General features: G+C 41.1%; 1 protein-coding gene across 2 annotated transcripts in view; it reads right to left on the bottom strand.

The window, feature by feature from the left end:
* The window catches only part of SUFU (SUFU negative regulator of hedgehog signaling), a 72,718-nt gene that overhangs the window by 21,812 nt on the left and 26,479 nt on the right, over positions 1-24,427 (bottom strand). The window contains exons 4-10 of one of the 2 annotated variants that reach the window (XM_077349556.1): positions 22,613-22,755; positions 21,491-21,576; positions 20,173-20,245; positions 18,000-18,153; positions 16,983-17,094; positions 2,853-2,987; positions 1,630-1,768 (exon numbers count right to left, since the gene is read on the bottom strand). In XM_077349556.1, the coding sequence (XP_077205671.1) occupies positions 1,630-1,768; positions 2,853-2,987; positions 16,983-17,094; positions 18,000-18,153; positions 20,173-20,245; positions 21,491-21,576; positions 22,613-22,755 (842 nt within the window). Of the gene's footprint in view, positions 1-1,629; positions 1,769-2,852; positions 2,988-16,982; positions 17,095-17,999; positions 18,157-20,172; positions 20,246-21,490; positions 21,577-22,612; positions 22,756-24,427 lie in introns of both variants that reach the window. The other variant, XM_077349555.1, reaches the window with a different exon arrangement.

Raw genomic sequence — 24,427 nt, 5'->3', positions numbered from 1 at the left:
ATTTGCTCTGTGTAGAGTTTCAGACCTCCATTAGATAATCCTGGATTAGGGTCCCCTACAGCAGTGGTCCCCAACCTTTTTATCACCGGGGATCACTCACCGGGGACCACTCAACGCCTTTTACTGAGGCCCGGTGGGTGAGGTAGTTTACTCCTCTACTCTCAACCACTGCCCTAACGCTCTCTGATCGCTATGGTAATATTTAAACATCCCTTCAAAATAAGATACAGACACGCCACAACAATGAACATAAGGAACATTTTATTTTCATGGAAATTTTAACACATGACAATGACAAATCAATGGGAACCCTGAGCTTGTTTCTCTGCAACGAGATAGTCCCATCTGGGAGTGATGGGAGACAATGACACCCGAAGTGTGTTGTAAAGGGCCGGGGGGGGGGGGAGAGAAGGTGTCCTTCGGGGCTCACCTCCAATTAGTCGAAGGACCACATGTGGTCCGCGGCCCACAGGTTGGGGATCGCTACCCTACAGTGTCATCAGGGAAAGGGTCTAATGGTAAGTCTAAGCCTGGACCAGAAGGGCAGTTAGACTCAAAACCTGCTCTTCCTGGGAATCTGAATGCCCCACTAAGGGGCTGGGGAAAGACTGCAGGACACTAAACTGGCAGACCTGCAGCATCATGGTTCCATGAAAAGGGGTATCTTGGTTCTGGAGGTGCTTTTTTGAGTTCTACGAGAAGAAAATGAAGGGTAACCTTGCCAAGGAGGTGGGGACATAGAACTTTGCCACAGTGCTTGAGAGGATGTTTCCAATAGTCAACTCCCTGCTGGAACCACCAATGTGCCCTGGCCAGGTTCTATTTCCCCTTCTGAGAACAAATGAGCTGGGGAGGCCTGTAGAGAAAGTATCCATGGTTGGAAGACTTCATTCCAACAGAACCAAAGACAGTTTGGCTAAAACAAAGCTTCCTGTGACATTTCTCAGAGGAGAGAATGTCCAGGAAGCACAGAAAACTGTGAGAAAACTCATGACAACTAGAGCTAAAGAGAACATGTCCTCACAATGAAGAAAGAACTGAGGGAAAGGGGAGGGGTACCTTTGGAATATGAAAAGCATACCAGAGTAGCTGTAAGAGAGTCTCCGTTGGCTGGGCTGCAAAGACTCTGTCCCAATGTGGGACTGCACAGAAGACTGAAGATGAACTAGGAGTTCCTGAACTAAAAACTTCAGGACAATTCCAAAACTCTATCATCAAAACCAGGACATTTTAACATTCTGAAGGTTATTTTGCAATGTTTGGCTTGTTTAAAATTTGCCATTTCAGAGTAGGTTCAAGTACTTCAGTTTCATCTATGTTATAGTGTGCAGTTTAAAAACAACTGAGACTACATTGACAGCTACATTGCAGTGGTGAGAGAAGGAATTAAGGGGATGCGAAGTCTATAAAAATGTTCAGGGATTCTGGGAGAGAAATTTGCTGTTTACACAGAGCAGAGTATGAGAAGCTGCCATTACTCTTAAAAATTCCTCTGTCTGAACAATTCAAAGAACTGGAAAAACACAATAGATTATCTGGCCTAAATATAATTTGGCAAAAAACAAGCCAAACTCTTTTTTTTGTGAAGACCTAAGGAAAGAATGACTGCAAGGGAAGAGGGACTCTTACTTGTAGCCATGGTCCATGTGCCGCATAGGGATGTTCTTCTGTAGCAAAGGCCCCTTCAACTCCCGTTGATACGAAAGTAATTGCTGTATCCCCTGTAATACTTTTGTATGTAAAGTGCCGTCCATGCAACAGTCTGCCCCTAGGAGAATAAATATAAGCATATTTGCACACAATTTATAGTTCTGCACAGTCCTTTCCACCTGGTTCTCTGCCATTTCAAAGAGACTACATTTCTCAAAGCCCATAGCACTTATAGGGACCACTCTTAAGTAGATCTACTGTAAAAGAAAAATGCAGGTGGGTGAACTTAGCATGACTGAAGGTACATGTGACTACATTCCTGTTTGTGTGGAAAATATTCCAAACATGCATCATGGGGAAGCAGCTCCCACACCACTGAAAGTACAAGGCCTAAGTGAAGACTAATCTGTATTCCACATCTGGGATACAGAGCGCTTTCGCTTGCGCAGCTTAACGCCTTTCCATCCAAAGTAATACAAGGGAGATTTGCCAAGATTCCTTTCGAAAATATGAATTCATTTTGATGAACAGAATGACAGATGTGTAGCATTTATGTAATTAAAGATCCAGGGACATGATACAAGGTTGATTAGAGACAATGTGTATACCCAGGCTCCTGTGAAGACAGAAGGATAAAGAATAGGAGTTGGTTTTTATACCCCACTTTTCACTGCCTGAAGGAGTCTCAAAGCAGCTTACAATTACCCTCCCCTTCCTCTCCACAGATAGCTGGAGCTGAGCAAGGGCTGACTGACTGGACTGCTGTGTGAGAACAGCTCTATCAGGACCGTGACTGTATGTGGAGGAGTGGGGAATCAAACCCGGCTCATCAGGTTAGAAGCTACCGCTCTTAAACCACTACACAAGCTTGGCAAGGGTATTTGCCAATGCAGTTAATTTTCAAGCCACAATACAAGAACTGCCAAGAGCATTTTCATAAAGATGTTAAGCAACAGCTTCTGGAGGCAGACCAGTTTTATTCTGAATTTAGATTTATATTATTTGTGCATGCATGCATGCATGCAACATTTCACGTGCTAATGCTGGTGCATACATTCACAGACAATTGTCACATGGACAAATGATTTAATAAATATATTCATTATAGCCTTTTAAAGTTTGAGAATGATAACCCAAAGCACCTTCCAAAAGGAACAGCTCCAATACCTGAGCCCTTAGAGGAGAACTGAAATTCCTCTCACCTTAAACACAGTGGAATTAATGCTCCTGATTCCTGGTTGAATTTCAGATGTACACTCTCGAGCTGCCTTGTGCGAATCAACTCATGAGGAATAATTGTTGCTGAGCTCTCACTTTCTAAACTGTCCTTGCGACTCCTAGGAAAAAGAAAAACACAAATATGTATTTAGAACACTTATACCCCTTTTTATATCAGCTCTGTTAAATGAAGAAATCATGCTATGGGGTAAGATGCTAAGGGAAAAAAGTGCTTTCCTAAAAAGACAGCAGCATAATTTGCCATAAGGGCAGGGAAACTGGTTGGTGGGCAGCCATGCTTACAGTGCACTATGATCTCTAACATAGTATGCCAGGATCATCATTATTATATTTGAACTGTTATTCTGTCCTATCTTGACAGATTTAGGATTTTGTATTCTGATTGATTCTGGCTCATAATCAGATTATTAAATTTTGTTTTTATTGCCCACCCTTCCTGAAGCTCAGGGTGGGTAAAGACACAATAGTATACAATCAATAAACAATGTTATTGTTTATAGAGCTATAGCCAGTAGCATGTAAAGAATTGAAGATTCTTAAAACAGCAGAAGGAGAACACCAAGACCATGTATGTTCTCAGAAACTAAAAGTTCAAACTTCAGTATTACAAAACAAACTATTTCATAAGAGTTATTTCTACTTTTATAAAAACTAATATGGCTCCAGCTAGGGCTTTAAGTGCTTGGACTAGGATTAGGCTTAAGCAGTCCAAGGCTACTTTTGCTGTCCTCAGTACTTTGTTTTCCTAAGACAACTTAATTCGTTTTAAGTTTGTTACACAAACAAAGCAGGAAATACAGTTTTCAAATTCTCCCTCTTCTCAAAATGAAGTTTATCAGTGCATACTAAAACATTTAAGTTAAAACTATATTAATATGTCCAAAAACAGTTTATCTGCATAGCTTCATTACAATTAATTTAGAATCGAACAATCAAGCCTATATGACTTCATTTTACAGTGACTACAAATCTGCGTGGAAACCTAGGCATTCTTCCTGCCTAGTGAGACGTCAGAAAGCTAAAAGGCAATGGATGAGAATAAAGATGCAAACTACTCTCAACCCTTGGATTCGTGAGGAAGACATCTGATCCAGTCTCTCTTCTATTGCTCACAAACATCCAGCCGTCAACCACCACATGCAGAACACTATAGTACACCATATATTAAACAGCGTTACAGACAGATCTGATATAACTCTACAGGAATTTAGTGCCAAGTAGTTAACTATTGCAAATCACTTCGAGCCAGCTGGTCCAAGAGTGGTGGTCTTCTAATTTAATAAATATATTTCACTTCCAGTTACCGATTGCATATTGCAGGCAGTAAGTACGCACCTGCAAGTCACCTGGCAACCTTTTCACACGACCTAGATGCAATCCCCATTATGTTCTAATCTACAGGATAAGTGCAAATACAACTGCATGCTTATGGTGAAAGCCTAACACTTGGGATGTTCAAAGTATCTTCTTGAAGAATCTTCATTGCAAGGTAAGAGATACCATCAGTTGATGGTGCTATTTTCACAGGCACTGGGCATGGCATTGCAAATATCTACTTCAAATGTAAGTACACCCTCTCATTCAATTTTATCCTCATAGAAGCCTCAGATGAATCTGAAAGATGAGCTCAGAACATATGTTAATGCTGCTTTAGGGTTTCCCTTCTATGAGAAGGGAGACATGAAGGACAAACTACAGTATATTTTGACACACATTACAGGCCCAAACATATGTACAGTGGCAGTGGCAGTAGAAAATTCTTACTATTATCTGCAGGTCTGGTTGTCTTTGAAGTAATTTATCAAATGCTATATAGAACTCCTAAAACCAACTGAAATTCTGCATATACTAATTCAATCCCATGCATTCCAGTTAAAAGTCTTTCACAATGCCTGTTAGTTGAGATTCCTTCTCAGCCCACAACCTGGACAGTCATTATCTATCCAAATAAGCAACACTGAGCTAGATGGTTCAATGGTAGACCTATTTGGCACACATAAAACATCTCAGGGTGTGCACCTCAAATGCCAGCAAGTTCAGACCTGGCATATTTTGATCATATTGATCTTCACCCGAAGTCAATATATACACAGTTACACACAATTGTACATAACAATTTTTTTTCAATTTACAGCGAGGAGGGGGGAACTTCTTTATTCTGATATGGCTGGTTCTGGTGCTGAAAAGGTATTCGTTTTGGCAGAATCCTCAGTGAAGAAATATTTCCTATTCCTCCCTGGGTTCTGGAAAATCCTGTGTGCTTCTCTGCAAAATGGTCCAAAATTTTGGCAGGGGTTCCTGTGCGTGCTTTCCCTGCCATGCCACTGTTTAATGGCCTTAGGAAAATCCACCTTGAGCTTTCTGGGTGGTGGGTGGAGAAAGAGGTTTCAGCAGTGATCCATCTCCTCAAAATGTGGGTTTGTCCTACATGCAGAGGAGCCTCCTGGGTTAAAGGACTTCCGGGGTGGGTGAGGATCCACCTTAGAACTGCTCCTGCCATCAAGCCCAACAGTTTGGTGTAGTGGTTAGGAGTGCAGACTTCCAATCTGGCATGCCGGGTTCGATTCTGCACTCCCCCACATGCAGCCAGCTGGGTGACCTTGGGCTCGCCATGGCACTGATAAAACTGTTGTGACTGAGCAGTGATATCAGGGCTCTCTCAGCCTCACCCACCTCACAGGATGTCTGTTGTGGGGAGAGGAATGGGAAGGTGACTGTAAGCCGCTTTGAGCCTCCTTCGGGTAGAGAAAAGCGGCATATAAGAACCAACTCTTCTTCTTCTTCCGTTGTCCCATTCTATGATAGAGCTCTTGAACAGAAGCCAAAAAAAGCAGTGGCAAGATGCTCAAGTGAGGGAAGAGCGAGTGGAGGAGGAGCTGGAGGAAGCGACAATGCTTCAGTCCTTCTCCCTGCCCAGCCACAATATACCCCCAGCTGTCAACCAGGGAACCCACAGTTGCCACTGTCTCAGTTGCTGCCTCCTCCCATCCAGAGCCGGAAATGGCGGAATCCGGTTGTTGCAAGATGGAAGAGGACAGTGTGGCCTGCTTGGGTGGGCATGGTTCAGAAAGGTAATGAGCAAATGGCACAGAGGAGTGAAACTGGCTTGGCTGCCACTGACTCACCTCACCAAAGTGCATTTGCCAACGTATGCAGAATGCAGCCGTCATGGCCTTCCAGCCTTCTGTGGTTAGCGCTTTGCTTTTGAGATTTCTCTTACTGCCATTAGCGGGGGATTGAGAATGGCGGAGCAGACTGGGATGGTATGGGGGGGGGGGGAGAGAGACTAAATCACCCTCCCCAATCAGGTGTATTGAAGGGAAAGTGGCAAGAAAGGTGGTCATTGTAATCTGTGTTGCAGGAGAAAAGAGCAGGAGACCAGGTCACAAGGATGCCAGCCTTCAGGTGGGACCTGGGGATCCACCGGAATTATACCACATCTCCAGATTATAAAGGTCAGTTCCCATCATTTCCCTCCAGAGTTTTTCTCCTTGGTAAGGCAAATGCTGAGGGAAGAGATGGAAAGTTTTCACAAGCAGCTTCAGAGAGGAGCATTCAAAGACACCCCATGCAGGAGATTTGGGAGTGGATCCTCAAAAGGGTACAATGCTCCACCCTCCAAAGCTGCCATTTTCTCCAGGGGAACTGATCTGTTGCCTGGGGATGAGCTGCAATTCTGGGGGATCCCCAAATCCCACTTAGAGGCTGGCATCCCCAAACCTCAATAGAGTACATGCCATAGAGTCATAGGACAACTTACATTGATTGTCTTCAAAAAAGAGAAGATCCAAAGGTACTTTAATTCCGGTCATATTTAAACTAAGCCTTTTTATTATCCATATATACACTTAACTAAAAGATAGGGAGAATTGGTAGAAGGGCAAATTTTATAGGGGCACTGAAGACAATCTGTCTTTAGTCTGTAGTTTTATTAACAATTAATCTTCATGTTAAAACAGCAATGGAATCCAAAGCTATGCAATAGGCTTTTTCAACTGCACATATATGAATCTATTTTATTGTGAAAGCAGTAGTAGCAGCAGCTGCAAGTTATTCTAGCAGAAGTATATTAGAAAGGTTTCAGAACTCTTACCACTAAGCTTCAATCTTTTAAGGAAGAGAGTTACATGGGAACCACTGGTAAGAGAAACCCAATTTATTACATTTCCAGGCATTTATGGAAGGTTTAGCTGAATTTGCTAGTTTGTTTCACTTGGCACCTAAACAGCCTACAGCAGGGGTAGTCAAACTGCGGCCCTCGGACTACAATTCCCATGAGCCCCTGCCAGTGAATGCCGGCAGGGGCTCATGGGAATTGTAGTCCAGAGGGCCACAGTTTGACTACCCCTGGCCTAGCGTGAACTGCTGTATACATCAATGGCACTCCATAGTTCTCTGCCCTCCAAGAAACAAATTAAATCATTTTGTTGAGAATGGAAGATGTTGCATGGTTTTTATCAGAGTTGTGAGAGCTAGCATATCATAGTGGTTAACAATGTCATCCTACGATTTGGGGTATCTCCACACGCATGGAAACTTACCAGGTGATCCTGGGTTTGTCTCAGTCTCTCACCCTGAGATTGCTCATAAAGTTGTTGTTATGGGGGGGAGAAATATAGAGGAAAAGAATAATGCCAAAAGCTGCTTTGGGTCCCAGGGAGAAAAGCAAGATATCAAATAAAATAATAGCATTTATATTAGCTCTTTAACTTTTGAGAAGACCCAGTACTGTTTTGATGAGACTACTAGGTAAGGCAAGATTCTTGAATGGCCCATCTCCTACCTTTCCTAACAAAACTTGAGTTTTAAGAACAGCCCTGATAATGGATAAGCTATTCTGTCAAGAACAGAGATGCTATAGTCCCAGATTCACTGCAGCAGGTTCATAGTATATCATAAGATGACAGACTACAGGTGCATTTGTGGCATCAGCAGACAGTATGAGTTTTTGGCAACAGTTCAGTTGCCAGAGTATCTACAATAAACATGTCTTGACCTACAAATATCATACTCGTAGGTTTATTCTGAATGTACTCAAAATAGGCCACAAGTGATAACACTGGGCCTCAGTACAAGTTAAGCAATGCTTCTAGTTTTCTACCATTCTACAATGTTTATTAAGAGCCTCTTGTGGCACAGAGTGGTAAGGCAGCAGACATGCAGTCTGAAGCTCTGCCCATGAGGCTGGGAGTTCAATCCTAGCAGCCGGCTCAAGGTTGACTCGGCCTTCCATTCTTCTGAGGTCGGTAAAATGAGTACCCAGCTTGCTGGGGGGTAAACGGTAATGACTGGGGAAGGCACTGGCAAACCACCCCGTATTGAGTCTGCCATGAAAACACTAGAAGGCGTCACCCCAAGGGTCAGACATGACCCAATGCTTGCACAGGGGATACCTTTACCTTTACCTTTACAATGTTTATTATTATCCTTATATTGTTGTTATTGTTACTGTTGTCACCACATTACTAAAAACTGAATTAACTGTATTACTCCCATTTCATGTAAATCACCCTGAGCTGAGGTGGTATATAAATAAAATAAATAAATATAAATGTTTGTTTCCTCTGAACAGAGACCAAAATAGTTAGGATACATGAACTCACAAACAGAAAAACAAGACTGGTTTGAGATATAAATGGTCCCTAAACACACTTATGTTTTGCACATCATTTTTCCAATGGCCACTTCTAGACTGTGACACTGTGGAGTCTATTTTGATTATTCTGCATTGTCTCCAGTCTCCCAAAAATGCATATTAAAAATAAGCAGAAGAGGCTGCATTTAGACAATTCTTTCTCAAAACAATCTGAATGTATTTCACAGAACTATCTTCCTGAAACAAACTCCTTGTTCCCTGATTGTTTCTGTTTGTCCTATAAACTCTACAAGCTTTTTGTGGAGCTTGCTGCGGCTCCAATTTCCTGTTGCAAATCTCTCCTACAACATTCTAGGATTCTGTACCTCTGCCCTGAACCACATCCTGCTAAATTCCTTATCCAGGCTAGATTCTGTAAAAGCCCAGGAACCTTGGATCGCCAAGACCTCCTAGCTCTGGCAACAGGATTTTCTCTGTACTCTATGACCCCAGGAACCTCCATCAAACAGATCTTTCCCTCCTTCTTTTTGCCAACTCTTGAAAATGGGAGGGTATTTGCAAGGCCACCCACATATCAGATTTTTAATAAACTACACTAAGCTGAATAAAGAATGAAGCATGCAGGAGATTTTCACATTCTTTTAGCATTAATGAAAATCCATGCCGAGTGGTTGGGAAAGACAATCCAGATGAGGGAGTGATGGAATTCATGGCCTTTATGAAACACACAACTCATTACTGCTTCTTCTTTTGTCTGCAAATTGTAGCTTTAAAGGCAAGCTTAGCAAACTTCTGATTCTTGTATTTGGATCTTCATGTTTACCGCTGCCCATCTTGCCTTTAAAAACAAACACCTCTCCCTTTAATTCAGCAAAAGGTGACATACGTTTTCATCTTTAGAGCTAAGGTGACACTAACTAGCATATAAAATATTGCAGACAACTCTACCAGCCTGAATGCCTCATCCAGCCATCACAAATAATTCATGATTCTCAGTTTTGCATCCAGGAAAGAAAAAAAAAGGGAAAGAAATTGACAAAAGCCAAGGCTGCTGTGTTAGGAGAGGGAGAGCATTTGAATGAGAGCAGTGTGCCGGAAATGCCCCAGTTTGAAGATTGCACATCTAGCGTTTTATGGAACTGGAGGGAAATCTAAGATTAAAGCTCATTCCCAAGTGATTGAAGGATTGTGGGAGGTGTAAGTGTGGGCAGTTGTCAGATTAATTCTTTAGATGATTAAATTCTTTTTGTTTCTTTAAAGCTGTTTGTAGTCATGTTTGAAGTCTCTTCATTTTGAGTGAGTGTAATGCGGCAGTTACCAAGGTGACTTTTGCTGACTTTCAACTATTTCTTCCCCCATCTTCTTTTCTTAACAGCAGCCTGAATTGGTTTCTAAATCTTGTGAATTGAGATGAGCAGCAGCACAGTTAGCCACAGCCACATTCTATTCCAAACACTGAGCTTGTGCAGCTGGACTAGGAGATTTGTTAATTGGCAGCAAAACCACAGACTGCATTTTTGCTACCTTTAAAAGGTCTGAGAAAGCAGCAAATCAATGACTGTCCTGGCCACATGTACAAACCTGCAGCCACCTTTGGTCCTCCTGCTGCATGAGAGATGGATGGCTGCCATCTGCTTCTTTTAATGCTGATTATTATCAATCTTTATGGTGATTCCACCAGCTGCTTGCTGCTCAATATTTAACCATAAGAGCCACATTCTCTTCAAAAACCACTTAAGCAAATTTAGAGTCCAGTGGCACCTTTAAGACCAACAAAGTTTTATTCAAAGGTATGTTCTGCTGCTTCAGACCAAGATGGCTACCCACTTAAATCTAACACTTAGTTTTTCTTGCACTGCTTTTATGATTTCAGGGGTGAACAGATGAGTGCAATAGGTAACTGCATCAAAATGGGACGACAATTAGTAACGGACTAAATTTTACTATGAAAAAAAAGTTCTAATCTGCCCAGTTGCAGCAAACACAGACTGCCAAAGTATGCGTGCCATTGTTCCGTGCTTAACAGAGAAACAGATTCTGATGCCCCCCCCCCCCCCCGAGAATATGACAGTCATTGAGAGATAAAACTCTCAAAGAGATAAAAATATACCGTCTGAATTGACTTTGTGGACAGGGAGAGGGCCAGCTTTCTGACAATCAGCCACAAAGTATCTTAAAGAACTGTGGATATTAGTATTAGTATTTCTTTGGGGAAAGAGATCTGTATTAATGTAGTTTTGTTATTTTTGCAGAAGTATATCTTATTTTGGATATCATAAGCAAGGCATCTCATTTGGAGCAGGAAAGAAGGATTTGGAGACAGGGCCATTCTTTACTGCCTATTCAGATAGGTGATTTCCCCCTTTTTCATTTCTGAGTAGAAGCAGGACATAAAGGAGCTTGTGATAGCATAATTATCTAGTAGGCCTAGCCTAGACAATTATCTCTCTTTTATCTCTCCCATTTCTCATTTTAGGTTCACCAAGTCTTTCATGAAGCATGATGGAGTGGTCTAAGCTATTATTCACTATGACACAAGACTCCCCATGAAACTGTGTGCCCTCACAAAAGGTGCTCTTGACCAGAGTAAGGCCTCTCTAAGGGATATCTCTGTTGTGGAGAAGTATCTAAGGACAGGATGGAGTCTCTCAAGTACCCCACTGACAGGAGAATTAAGCTTGCCTTCTACAAAGCCAGTAAGTCAGCCTTCGGAACATGGAGCCCTGCAGGATCAGACCTGTGATTCATCTTGTCCAGCATCCTGTCTCATGTAGTGCCCACTCACTAGCCACTGAGACGTATCCTTGATGAATCTGTTAACTCCCTTTTAAAACTGTCTATGCCTGTAGCCATCACTACATCCTTTAGCAGCAAATTCCACATTGTAATCACTTGGTGACTAAAGAAAAATTCCCTTTTGTCTACCTTGAACCTACTGCCCATCAACTTCATTGAATACCCTCAAGTTCTATTATTATGGGAAAGGAAGAAAAGTTCACTCTCTCAATCCCAGGCTCCAACCCCTTAATCACTTTGCTGTTTTCTTCTGTGCTTTTTCCAGTTCTTCAATTATTTGGGGGGGATATGGTGTCTAGAACCGCATAGAGCATTTTGAATGCATCTGCATCAAAGATCCATACAGAGGCAACATAATACTGGCTATTTTATTTTCATATGCTTCCTAATAATCCCCAGCATAAAGTTGCCCCTTTCCCTGCTCCAGTGAACTGGATTGACGTTTTCACTGATCATTTCACTTCAACCCCAATGCCTCTTTTCCCCTTAAATATCTGCAAATCCGCATCCTATTAGCATATAGTGGGAGCAGGGATTTTTGTTCCAGCATGCATCACTTTAAACATATCTATACTGAACTTCATTTACCACACCGTTGCTCACTCATCCACCCAATCTGTTCACTCGCCTCTTGGAGCTCTTCACTGTCAACTTTGGTTTTCATCATCCTCAAAGACCTTGTGTCGTCTACAGACTTGACCAATACACTACTCACCCTGAGTTACAGGTCATTTATGAACAAATTAAATAACACTGACCCCAAGACTGACCTTGTGGAATTCCTTTTTTTACTTCCCTCCATTTAGAATTGTCCATTTATTTCTACTGCTTGCTTCCTGATATTTAGTCAATTTTTAATCCATAAAAACACCTGTCCTCTTATCCCATGACTCTGAAGCTTACTCAGGAGTCTTTAGTGAGGGGCTTTAGCTTAGTGGTAGAGCATCTGCTTGGCATGCAGAAGGTCACGGGTTCAATCTGCTACATCTCCAGCTAAAAATATCTGGCAATAGGTAATGTCAAAGACCCTTTCCTGAGTAAACAATACTGACTTCAATGGACCTATGGTCTGAGTCAATATAAAGCACCTTCATGTGAGTTACCTTAAAAGATTTTTTTTAAGTCCAAGCATATAATTTCTACTGGGTCATCATTATGTGCACATTTGTTAACTTTCTAAAGAAGCACCAAAGGATGGTGAGGCAGGAGTTCTCTTAGTAGAAGCCATGCTGATTTCCCATCAGCAGGCTTTGTTCCTCTCTGTGGCTAATGATTCTGCCATTGATAACAGTTTTTACTGATTTGTCTGGGGAAAATGTTGCCTTATAATTTCCTGGTTATCCTTCAGAAGAACCCCTTTTAAAAATTAGTGTAACATCTGGTCATAATGACTGATTCTAATGACAAGTTACAGGTACTGGTTAGTAGTAATATAATTGCACACTTGAGTTCCTAAGAACTCTTGGGTATATGCCATCAGGACCTAGGGACCAAATGGTTTTTAATTTTCCCAGTAGGTCTAGAATATCATCTCTCATCCCAACTGGACTCAGTTCTTCAGGCTCCCTTGCTAAAAATAGTTGCTTTTCCCTGGGCAAATGCCCAACACGTTCCACAGTGAATACAGAAGCAAAGAATTCATTTAGCTTATCTTCCAGCTTCCCCTTCCAAAGGCCCACTGCTTCTCTGGCTGGTTTCCTTCTCAAGATATATTTAAAGAAATGCCTATTGTTTGTCTTGATGCCTTTAGCATTCTGCTCTTCAAATTCTCTTTTGCTTATTATTAACTTAACACTTCTTTTGCCAAACCCTGTGCTTCCTCCTGTTCATTTCATTGGGAGCAGGCCTACTTTTAAAATGAAACCATAGTTAACTGGAACCAGAAACGTCCGGCAATAACTTCCCTCAGTGACAGGAGAATGAGCGAGGGCCTTCAGAACCTGGCCAAAGCAAGTACCTTCTTTACGCACATCAGGTAGAATTTGTTCTGGCATCTCAAATGGATATGGTGATAGACTTACTGCTAGTGAGCACAGCAAATATTTCTATTCTACCATAACCAAAGGAAAAATGTAAGTCAAGGACCATCCTGGACCTGAAGTACCTGATCATATTCCATCTCAAAGCCTCTTATCACACATTAACCACGGACATGACTACTCAACACCTAGCTGATGAAGGAATCAATTCGCTGTATTGTTTGCATGTTAGCTAGACAGATCCTTGACAAGCAGGTTAGCTAGACAGATCCTTGACAAGCAGGTTCAGTGTCAAAAATCAAGTGCAAAAACATGCTGATTCCAACAGTGACCTTCCCCAGCAGCCCCATCTAACCCAGGGAAAGTTGATTCCTAGGGTTGCAGGCCATACATGAATAGCCAAGAGGGTCAGGAGACTGTGGTGTGGAAAGCAACAAAATCATTATCCCTGCCTTTTCTGCCAGCAGAACCATATTGTCTAGTCATTCTGCTCCCTCTCTCTTCACAGCTTCCTGACTCATGTGGACATGATTCTATGCAAGTTCAGCAACACTAGGAAATAAATTTCCCAGGGTCAAAACTAACTAATGAGTAATGAATTATAAGATTATTGTATAACAAAACACCAAAGTTATACCCAGAATAAAACTTTGTTGGACTTAAAGGTGCCATGGACTACAACTTTGTTCTACTGCTTCAGATCAACACAGCTACCCACCTAAATCTATATTTATAAAAAGATATGAGAGACTGAGGGATCAGGACTTTCTCCACATTTGTTCCCTATACATTATCCCAGGGACCATTTCAGTGATGTTGTATAGTCCTATTAGTCTTTCTCAACTTTTTACCATTGAGAACCACCTGAAACATTAATCAGGTTCCGAGAACCCCCAGGAATGGCACAATCATGCAGAATATGGTTGGGAAGCATAGCTGTGTATACGCCCACCCTCCCCTTCCCATTCCCTCCAGGCCCACCATTGTCCATTTTGGGATGGAGGGAGAACAGGTTGACATGACCATATATTGTCGTTAGGTGCAAAGTCGTGTCTGACCCATCGCGACCCCATGGACAATGATCCTCCAGGCCTTCCTGTCCTCGACCATTCCTCAAAGTCCATTTAAGTTTGCACCAACTGCTTCAGTGACTCCATCCAGCCACCTCATTCTCTGTCATCCCCGTCTTCTTTTGTCCTCAATCGCTCTCACCCAGGGAGTCCTTCCTTCTCATGAGGTGTCCAAAGTATTTGAGTTTCATCTTCAGGATCTGGCCTTCTAAGGAGCAGTCAGGGCTGATCTCCTCTAGGACTGACCAGTTTGTTTGCCTTGCAGTCCAAGGGACTCGCAAGAGTCTTCTCCAGCACCAGAGTTCAAAAGCTTCAATTCTTTGACGCTCGGCCTTCCTTATGGTCCAACTTTCACAGCCATACATTGCAACTGGGAATACCATAGCCTTGACTAGACGCACTTTCGTTGGTAGGGTGATGTCTCTGCTTTTTAGGCTGCTGTCAAGTTTTGCCATAGCTTTCCTCCCCATGATCTTCGTTTTCTTGATGTTGAGTTTCATGCCAACTTTTGCACTCTCCTCCATCACCCACATCAAAAGGCTCTTTAGTTTCTCTTTGCTTTCTGCCATTAGAGTGGTATCATCTGCATATCTGAGGTTGTTGATATTTCTCCCTGCAATCTTGATCCCAATTTGTAACTCATCTAACCCCGCCTTTTTCATGATGTGCTCCATGTACAAGTTAAATAGTCCACGTACAAGTTAAATAGCCTTGCCGAACTCCTTTCTCAATTTTGAACCAATCAGTGATTTCATGCCTGGTTCTCACTGTTGCTTCTTGACCTGCATAGAGTTTTCTCAAGAGACAGATAAGATGCTCTGGTATTCCCATCTCTTTAAGAACTTGCCACAATTTGTTGTGCTTCACACAATATGATTGTCATATCACTCAATAAATGTCTGGTGTAGTGGTTAAGAGCGGTGCAGTGGTTAAGAGCGGCAACTTCTAATCTGGTGAGCCATGTTTGATTCTCCACTCCCCTACATTTACATAGCTGGGTGACCTTGGGTTCGCCACAGCACTGATAAAGCTGTCCCAACCTAGCAGTAATATCAAAGCTCTTTCAGAGGAAAGGGAAGGTTATTGTAAGCCACTTTGAGACCCCTGACAGAGAAAAGCTGCATATAACAATCAACTCTTTTTCTTGAAAAATATATAAACAATTAATTCACCCCCACCGATTCGGGAAACCCTTCTAGGGCAGTCAGAAAACCTGGTTGAGAAAGCCTGAGCTAGACAAAGTTTGGACCTGCTACTACACTTGCTTAGTGGACGATAGAGTCCAGGAAATAAAGAACAAATAAAGCCAAAATATGGGATGCTCCTATTTACCATTTTTTTAATTTAGTGTGTAACACTGTGTCTGAAATTAATGGTTCAAATCTCAGCCCAGCTATGAATTTCTTAGGTTGCCACAGAAACCCTATGGTAAAGCCTGTGGTTATGATTATTTCGATAATGTACATGAAGCAACTTCAACACTCAAATGCCATTATTAAAGCAATCAAAAATGACAGGACTTCTGTTTGAACATCTGATGCTCCAGCCTGTAACACGCACAAATGTATCCAAGATGTCTTCAAGGCAAAGCAGATTGCACTGCTATTTATTTATTAAGCAACAGAGGGCGATCTAAGACTGTTTCATTAGAGGAGGAAACCAGTTCTTCCTTGTTCACTACTTCTATGAACATCACATATATGAGACTGCCCTTGTATACTTTCTTCCTGGTTTTTTGGTCTAAAGGCACAAGATAAGACGAGAAGATAGTGGCTTTTCATTGAATTTTTTCTCACTTCCAAGGAGACTCAATATAGCCTGTCCATTATCATTCTAGAGAGAAAAGTAGGTGCATGGCACACAGTTTTAATGTAAAGAAAAATATTACATTAGGTAGCTTCATTTTCTCCATGCTCCTACAAATTGGAAGTGAGAAAGACGACTGACAAGGAAGAGCCTGTCCATTTAATTACGCCTTCTACCACAAATCTTATTTTGGTTTTCTTATTGCTTATTTACTTTAGGTTTTACTCTTGAATGACTGTGGGTTTTAACTGATCATACAATGTCATTTGTTTTACTTTGGTTTTTATTATAAAAAATTCCCTGGTGTGAAACACCTCAAGAGCAATATGATTAGAGGTGAAGAGTAAATATCTTAACACCGCAGGCACCGCGGACTAAATAAAGCCGTAAGGGCTTAGTGGGAGGAGTTAGGGTGGGCTCTGTCTGGGATGAGGAAGGGTGCCGATTGGCCCCTTCCTCCAGACAGACCATCAGCCAGGCTAATCGGCAGGTGCTCCGCGCGGCTGCCAGGGGCTCCCTGCAGGGAAAGGCTAGCGCCCATTGTATTTCGACATACAATGGGCTTTGCCTCTAGTTTTAAAATAAATACATAATTATTCTTGTAGAAGAATTTCAATATGATCATCTTCAAAATTCAAGTCCAGCGGTCAGAAGGTGGGAAAGACATTGTCCAGAATGCTTGTTAAGGATGCAGAGGCACAGTGCCTTCCACTATCAGCTTGATTAGAGAGCAAGGCAGATCAACATGACTGCTCTGGGAAACTGTCTTCTTCTCCTGGACCTTTAAGTCGAATCAGAAGGAAGGCAAAACTGAAACACTCAGACAAAGACAAAGACAAAACTTACGGTGCTCTATCATTGTTCAGACCATTCTGTCTCTGAGTATTAATTGGTGGCAGAACAGGCTTGCTGTTAATCTCAAGACCCTTCCGCAGAGTCTCTCGAATTTGTTCTGTATCTGAAATGACATCAATACAAAGCAGAGTTGTGCTCATTTCACAAAGCAGCATCCTCATAATGTGGGCTCCTTTCCCCCTTCCACTTTCAGTTTAACACCAATCATAGTTTACCAAGATGGCCAAATAAAACAACTATGAATACCACTTGTCCCCCAAACCAGAAGCCTGCTTCAAACCAAAATTTTTGATTTGTATGGCAAGCACTACTAACAGTTTATCATACAAACCACTAAGCTGTGTTTTAGTGCTTGCCATCTTAATTAGTAAGTGCTGAATAGGAACTGCAAGGAGAAATGGGGTGGCGGGGATTTTATTTGAAGTATTTAGATCTGTCAAGATTCTAATTTTGGTTTTTGTAAATACCTGCTTTTAGCTGTAGAGTGTTTAGTCTATGATGTGACATCTACATAGTCATCTTGTGGGAGAAACACAGAGTAAAGTGCTCAAAATAATAGATATACTATGTACAAGATGCTTGTGGGAAAGGCCTGTCTTTCAGTTTTATCTGGAAATATTCAACCTTTATGGTAAAAAAGAAGGCTCTCTCTAGTATGAAGATAGTTTTATTAATACTCCGTGGAATGTTTTTTTATTCTGTTTTTATGCCTATATTTATTTTGGGGGTTTGATTACTGATGCCTCATATGTTGTTTTTATGATTTCACTGAACTTTTTATATTTTGTGAGCTGCCTCAAGCAGGTCTTTGCTGAGGAGGGGCATACATTTTTTAAATAAAGTAAATAAATAAAAAACACCAGGAGCTGTTAGTTGTCACGTACTCAAAGTTTATAAAACACTACAACTGACACTCTGTCTTGATGGAAGAGCTCTACAGTTGAGTCGTTTAACACTCTGAATGTTCAGGGATGGGAAGCTTGTATGGCATGGCCAGGTCCCTCTTACCTTTCCCAGACAGTCGTCGGGGATGTGTGCCAATACAGATACTTCTACTATCTTCATCATCCTCTGGAGGTCGGCTAAGGTCATCCCAGGCACATTTAGCACTGACACCACTCAAGTTTGAGCCATCTGTCTCAATTCCTTTATCAACTCTGTCCTGCTTAAAAAGATCAAAGAAACAGCCAAACCTTTTAATGCCATGGTTTCCATCTCTGCCAGTGCCTGAATAACTGAGTACTGTGGCATGAAGTATTAAGTCTTAGAGTTCATTTTCGATCTTTTATTAGCAATCAGCACTTGAGTTGTGAAGAGTAGCAAATACTTCCTGCATTGCACTAAGGCATGAAATATGAAAAACAGCCATTACTGTGCTCTGCAGCTGCTAGAGCTACTTTCAATTCAAACATTACAAATAATTTGATCAAGATTTATTTAGTCCCCTAATATTTCGTTCTTTAAACTTGTTTTACTTATTATCAAATATCAGAATACTCCCTTTTTTCAGAGCACTCAGCCCTGGTTGTACGGTAAAAGGAATAAACTGTATACCCATGGTATGCTTAACCTGCATATGTTTAAGCCATATGTTTGTACACAACATGCAAATTCAGGTGTACATATAGGAAAGGTTACTGATTTTTTTCAGCTTCATCAATTGCCAGCAGAGGACACTGTTAAACCTTTTGTGAAAGGAGGAACAGCTGCAGCAGTTTAATCTTTACAAGGAGAATAAAAGTACATTTAACCTCTCCAGGTTTTCTTTTCATTTGCTAATGCACTCACATGCAAGCCAGTCTGTTTGGTCAGTGCAACCAAACAATAAGTTTACTTAAATTTCACATGAAAAAATTGAAGAATTTGATGGACCTTGGAGGCCACCTATGAAATTATTCCCCTTTATGAGTGAGAAAAATCTTGTCTTAACATATTACACTCATTTTCAACATCTAACATGAAAAGGTCTAAGGATTTCTATTTCTCAATTATTCTGATGGAAAAATTGGGAAATTTTGGGGAGTCCTGGAAAAAAGCTCCAGCTGAATAAACATTAATTGGACTGATTAAACATTCTGAGCAGAATCTTGGGAATTCTTAGCTAACACCATCTACAGCATTAGAAAATAATTCTTATGTATGCTGTTGACATACACAATGTTTTCAATAATTTTCTTGTTATTCTGGCAATAGTTATGTTATGATTAATGATAATCTATTCCTAGACAGTTCTGTGTTTTCATTATAAGATTTAACAAAATATCCAAATATTTATTTATTTCATTATTTATTATGCCAGTAGTATCACCTTCCCTGATGGTAGGAGAATGTTTCTGTCCAAATAATACACGTTGTTTACTACAGAATTTATTTTCTACCTTCAAATCTTATTCTTTCCTACATCTTGGACTGGATTTTAATTTTTAAATGTTTTAATATTGTTTTATGATACTGACATGTTGCAAGTCACCCTAAATCTTCGGGGAAGGGTGGCATAAAATTCAAAAATAAATAAAATGAATTCATGTGCAAGAACAGGATATGGCGCAGCAGACTTCAACTCTTTTTTCACATACTGGGTGTACTTACGATTTTTCTCAGAGAAAATGAAGACATACTTTAAATTCCATAAATATGCCAAACAGTTACCATAGCAAGTTGTAGTAAATCATAAGTGATGCATTTAACGTAGCTAAATCAGCAAAAAGATTATGGAAGATTTTAGTTATTCTATTCTAAATTCCATTTTTTTTTTGAAACAGCAGAACACACAGTCACTCTCCACCTCTAACCAATCTTCAGCATTTCCAGAAATTTTACATCTCTACCTAGCTACAGCCGCCAGAACTTTCCGAGCAACCAAAACTAGTGCATATATTAATGAGAAAGAGAGCTGGAAGAGGGAATAAGGAGTGTCACTCCCCTCCTTCCATTCCAATCATACATAACAGGCTTGTGGCCCAGCTACTCCATGCCCAAGGAAAGTTCATGCAATGTTTGCAGGCACACTCAATGCTGCAGATCACACTCTCCGCCATGGTATGTGAGCTCTGTAAGCAATGACCACCAATTCAAGTGCATTTCATTTCTGAAAACAGACTGGAAAAAAGAGCCATGCAATTCGGTGTGACAAAGAGATCCAGTCTCATGTTAGTAAAAACCTGAGTAGCTGAACACATACTTGCAAGTGTGGATCAATTTCAAATATGGTCTCTCCACGCCGCATGTCTGTTATTAACCATGGGCCTCCTGCTCTATAAGCACAAAACAAAAACCAGAGAAAATAAGTCACCATTGCCAAGATATTTCTGAGGTTCCAGTACAAATTAGAAAGTAAAGAATTGGGGCTCTGAATGAGTTACAGTGCTTAGAATGCCAGACCAGGATCTGGGAGAACCACATTCTACCATAGAAGCTTGCTAGGTAGGCTTGGATCAGTCATATATTCTCAGCCTAGCTTGCCTCACAGAAATGTTGTTGTGAGGATAAAACAGAAGAGGAGAGAATGATGTGGGCCACTTTGGGTCTTCACTAGGAGAAAGGTGGAGTATAAATTAGGTAAAACTTTAGAATTCTTGCCTGGGCAATGCAAAATACTTGTTGAATTCATAAAATACAGCAGCATATAAATGGTGCCTCAGTTTTAACTGAACAGAGTATGATTAGCAAGGGCTCTTTATATCACAGCACAGAGAATTAGAACAATCCTCAAAAGTTGTGTAGTCTAATTGTCTCTAATGGCAGGTTTCTACTGGCCAGTAAAAACTGTCATCTTACTTTACTGAACTTTTGCTACAAGTAAATTGCTGGCAGAGGCTCATGGGAATTGCAGTCTATGGACATCTAGAGAGCCACATTTTGACTACCCCTGCTTTAGGCTGATCCTGCTTCGATGATCTATATGGCCCCTTCCAATTCTATGATGTTAAGAGCCTCTTGTGGCGCAGAGTGGTAAGGCAGCCGTCTGAAAGCTTTGCTCTTAAGGCTGAGAGTTCAATCCCAGCAGCCGGCTCAAGGTCGACTCAGCCTTCCATCCTTCCGAGGTCAGTAAAATGAGTACCCAGCTTGCTGGGGGGTAAACGGTAATGACTGGGGAAGGCACTGGCAAACCACCCCGTATTGAGTCTGCCATGAAAACGCTAGAGGGCGTCACCCCAAGGGGCAGACATGACTCGGTGCTTGCACAGGGGATACCTTTACCTTTACCTTTAATTCTATGATTCTAATTGATCTACAGGATCCAAGCCAGTGCCTGATACTGATTCCAAAGGGGGGGGGAGAGAAAACTCAAAGAGATTATGTCAGAATAAAAACACACAATTTCATGCAGATTTGCCTAGTTTCATAACTTCTCATCTGTGCAATATGGCATTTTTTCTCATAATCTGGGACCTTCTGACCAAAATAAGATGCAAAATGATTGCATCTCTCTATAGCACACTTTAGTTAACAACGCCCCTCCTACTTTGTATTGTTTCAAAGCAGGTGGAGGTACCTACACAGGAACAGTCCGAAGTAGCTCCAATATACCCTGTCCATTCCACTGCTGTGCTGCATGAAGCTCTTCTGTGCAGACCCCAACAATCTAGAGCAAACAGAGAAGGGCAAAGCACTTTGAATGGAGATCCTGCTAGGCAATACAAACTGAACTGAATTGACTATAGTATGTGCAACATGCACAGAAGCCTTCTCTCAAGTACACCATGTTGGAAGGACAAAAGCTTAATTTAAATAAGCAAAGTCTTAAATGGGGATGTGCCAAATGCTTATTTAATTCCTCCCAATCATTCTCATTTTTATTTCCAAGTTGCCACCATATGGTTTGCTATGCTATCTCTGTGGCAGATCGATATTAGCATTTGAAACTATGATTTGAAGATCTGAAGACTGGTATTAATGGCCAACTCAGATGTCAATATTTAGAAGAATTCCAGAAATGGAAGGGATTCTGCAGTACATCCCAGTCCTCTAATCCAGGTTCATCTGCATTACTTTGTAATAAGAGGATCAAGGACTAGGGCATGTTAACAAATCCGTTTCATTTGTTTGCATCTTGAGCTTCTCTCAATAGGGGCAGTGAGTTGAAGTAACAACCTCTGCATGTAAATCCTTGCCACAGTTTGCTGACTCAGGCTGTTCACAGATTGATACAGCCAAACATTTATGAAATGAGGCATTGGCTGGTGAAATAAAACCAACACCTTGAATTGGCACCAGAAACGAACTGGGAGCCAGTGCAGCTGACATAAGATAGGAATTATATGAGCTGACCATGGAGAACCAATCAACAGCCTGGCAGCTGCATTCTGGACTAGCTTCCAAGGATAGCCCTACACAAGATAGCCCTACACAGCCCTTCCAAGGATAGCCCTTCAAGGATAGCCCTACATGGAGTGTATTACAGTAGTCCAATCTGGAGATGACTCTCAAGTGGACCACTGAGGCAAGGTTCAAGCAGGACAAATAGGGGGCCAATTTACAAGGATTGTATCTGATACGGATGTTCATATGTATGAAGAAGAAATGTGACAGACCTAAAACATATAACATCATTAATCCAAGGTCCTGAATTACTGCTGATCTTGAAAGTAATGATTAGACTAATGGTCCAATTACTATACCTGAAGGAAAGTAACAACCCCAAATGGCGTCTGAACTGGCTGCATTTGTGGATCTTCAGTCAGTAGCATATGCTGGATCCTAGATTCACTGTTATCCAGAGGACTGTGCCATGATACATGGTCACCACTACAAAATGTATTTTCTGTAAGGGGAAAAGGGATTTAAGAGATCAGTTGTTGTAATAAGATCATGTACTCAGCATCTATATAGGGTCCAGTCAAATAAACATCTTCTCAAATCCATGAGTTCTTGCATTAACTTGTTCCAAACATAAGCCACATTCTCTCTTGGGATTCTTTGGCCTTGAAATTGTTAGGCCAAATGATCTCCCTAGCATCTGTGTCAACTCCCATCTCCCTTAACTTACTCTCTGAAACTATAGTCAGCTTGATCTTAAATTTTCAGAGACACTTACATGATTTTACTAGGCCTCAGAATAAACCAGTTCCTGAACAGATGAGAGATTAATAGGGAAATTAGTTTCTTAAAAATCACGTCTAAATCAAGAGGTAAACTGCTCAAAACCCATTTAAATAAAAGCAAAATTAAAAATATTATCCGGGGTCTGAAGACCAGAACTAAAAAAACAGATATACATGATATATACCTAAAAATGGCTTTAAAGTGAGATTGGTTTTCTTTTCCAGTTTCTGAGAATTTTAATTTTTAATGTTGCTGCAATTGACATGCAACATCAGATTCCTTAAAGGTCAGGTATTCTGTCCCTTTCATAGCATATTTCAAGTTCCCATTAAGAGAGAGTCCACCACACCTGGACACCCCTCCCGGCCAATATTTAAAAAATTACCAACACCTGAAGCATTATTGGAAATCTTCCCAATAAGCCCATTAAGGCTTCATTGTCATAATCCGGTTACCTGTTAACATTTCCATTTCTTTAATACTGCCCAATTAATCCTGATGCATTGTCATAGGCTTCCGTGCCCTGCTCCTAGCCCCCCAGTACAAAATTTGCTATAAAAAGAGAAGTCATCCCTGTTCTCATGCTAGGCTTTTCATGCACGAAACCCAGCTTTCAGGCAGGCTCCTGCTCCTTCTGGCCTCTTTTCCACATGTCCAACAGCAATTATAACTTTCTTTGACCCACACTTAACCCCCTTTTGCACTTGATCACCTCTTTTGCTTCCTCTGTATGACTGTGTTTAGTTAAAACTTGAATGTCTGTTGTTAGAATCCTTTAGTTTTTAATTAAAAAATCTTTTATTGTTTTTTTAAAACTGCCTCTGCCTAAGTTTTTTGCCCAGCTACTCTCTTTATATACATTGATGGAGTTTTCTTGCTTGTTGCCCCTCTCACGTAGCTTACTGCCTCCTAGAATAGCTATTTCCCTCATCATAAATTCAGAAGACAGTTCTATTTTAGGTAACCATTGCAGTCACCACAGCACAAGACTCTACGTGTTACTGATGTCAAGCCATGTTGACCATTTTGTGGCTGGCTCCCCCTCCTGTGACAACCATTTTGTGGCAGCTATTTTCTATCTGTGCCCACAGTGCTGTGTCAGAATTCCATATGTGCTTGCAGGCTAAAAATGATCAACATAAAGGATGAGGTAAATATTTGTACTGCACTGTGATGTATTGTAGACTTAAAATAATGGCAGGAAGGGGTGCAAGTTTTCTTTTGGAAATGCTTCATGACTGCCCAGGAAGGCTTTCCTCACATTTTATCATCAATGAGCTAGAGAAACTTGGCTCAAGGGCAAGGTGTAAAGAACTGAAGTGTTGACATAAGTAAAGGAAATGTTTCCTGATTAACACACAGATGTGGAAAGTAAAAGAATCAGATAAGAG

Source organism: Paroedura picta, chromosome 8 (genome assembly GCF_049243985.1).
Source record: "Paroedura picta isolate Pp20150507F chromosome 8, Ppicta_v3.0, whole genome shotgun sequence".
Taxonomy (NCBI): domain Eukaryota; kingdom Metazoa; phylum Chordata; class Lepidosauria; order Squamata; family Gekkonidae; genus Paroedura; species Paroedura picta.
Note: the sequence above shows the minus strand (reverse complement) of the source record. Positions and strands in the feature narration are given on the sequence as shown.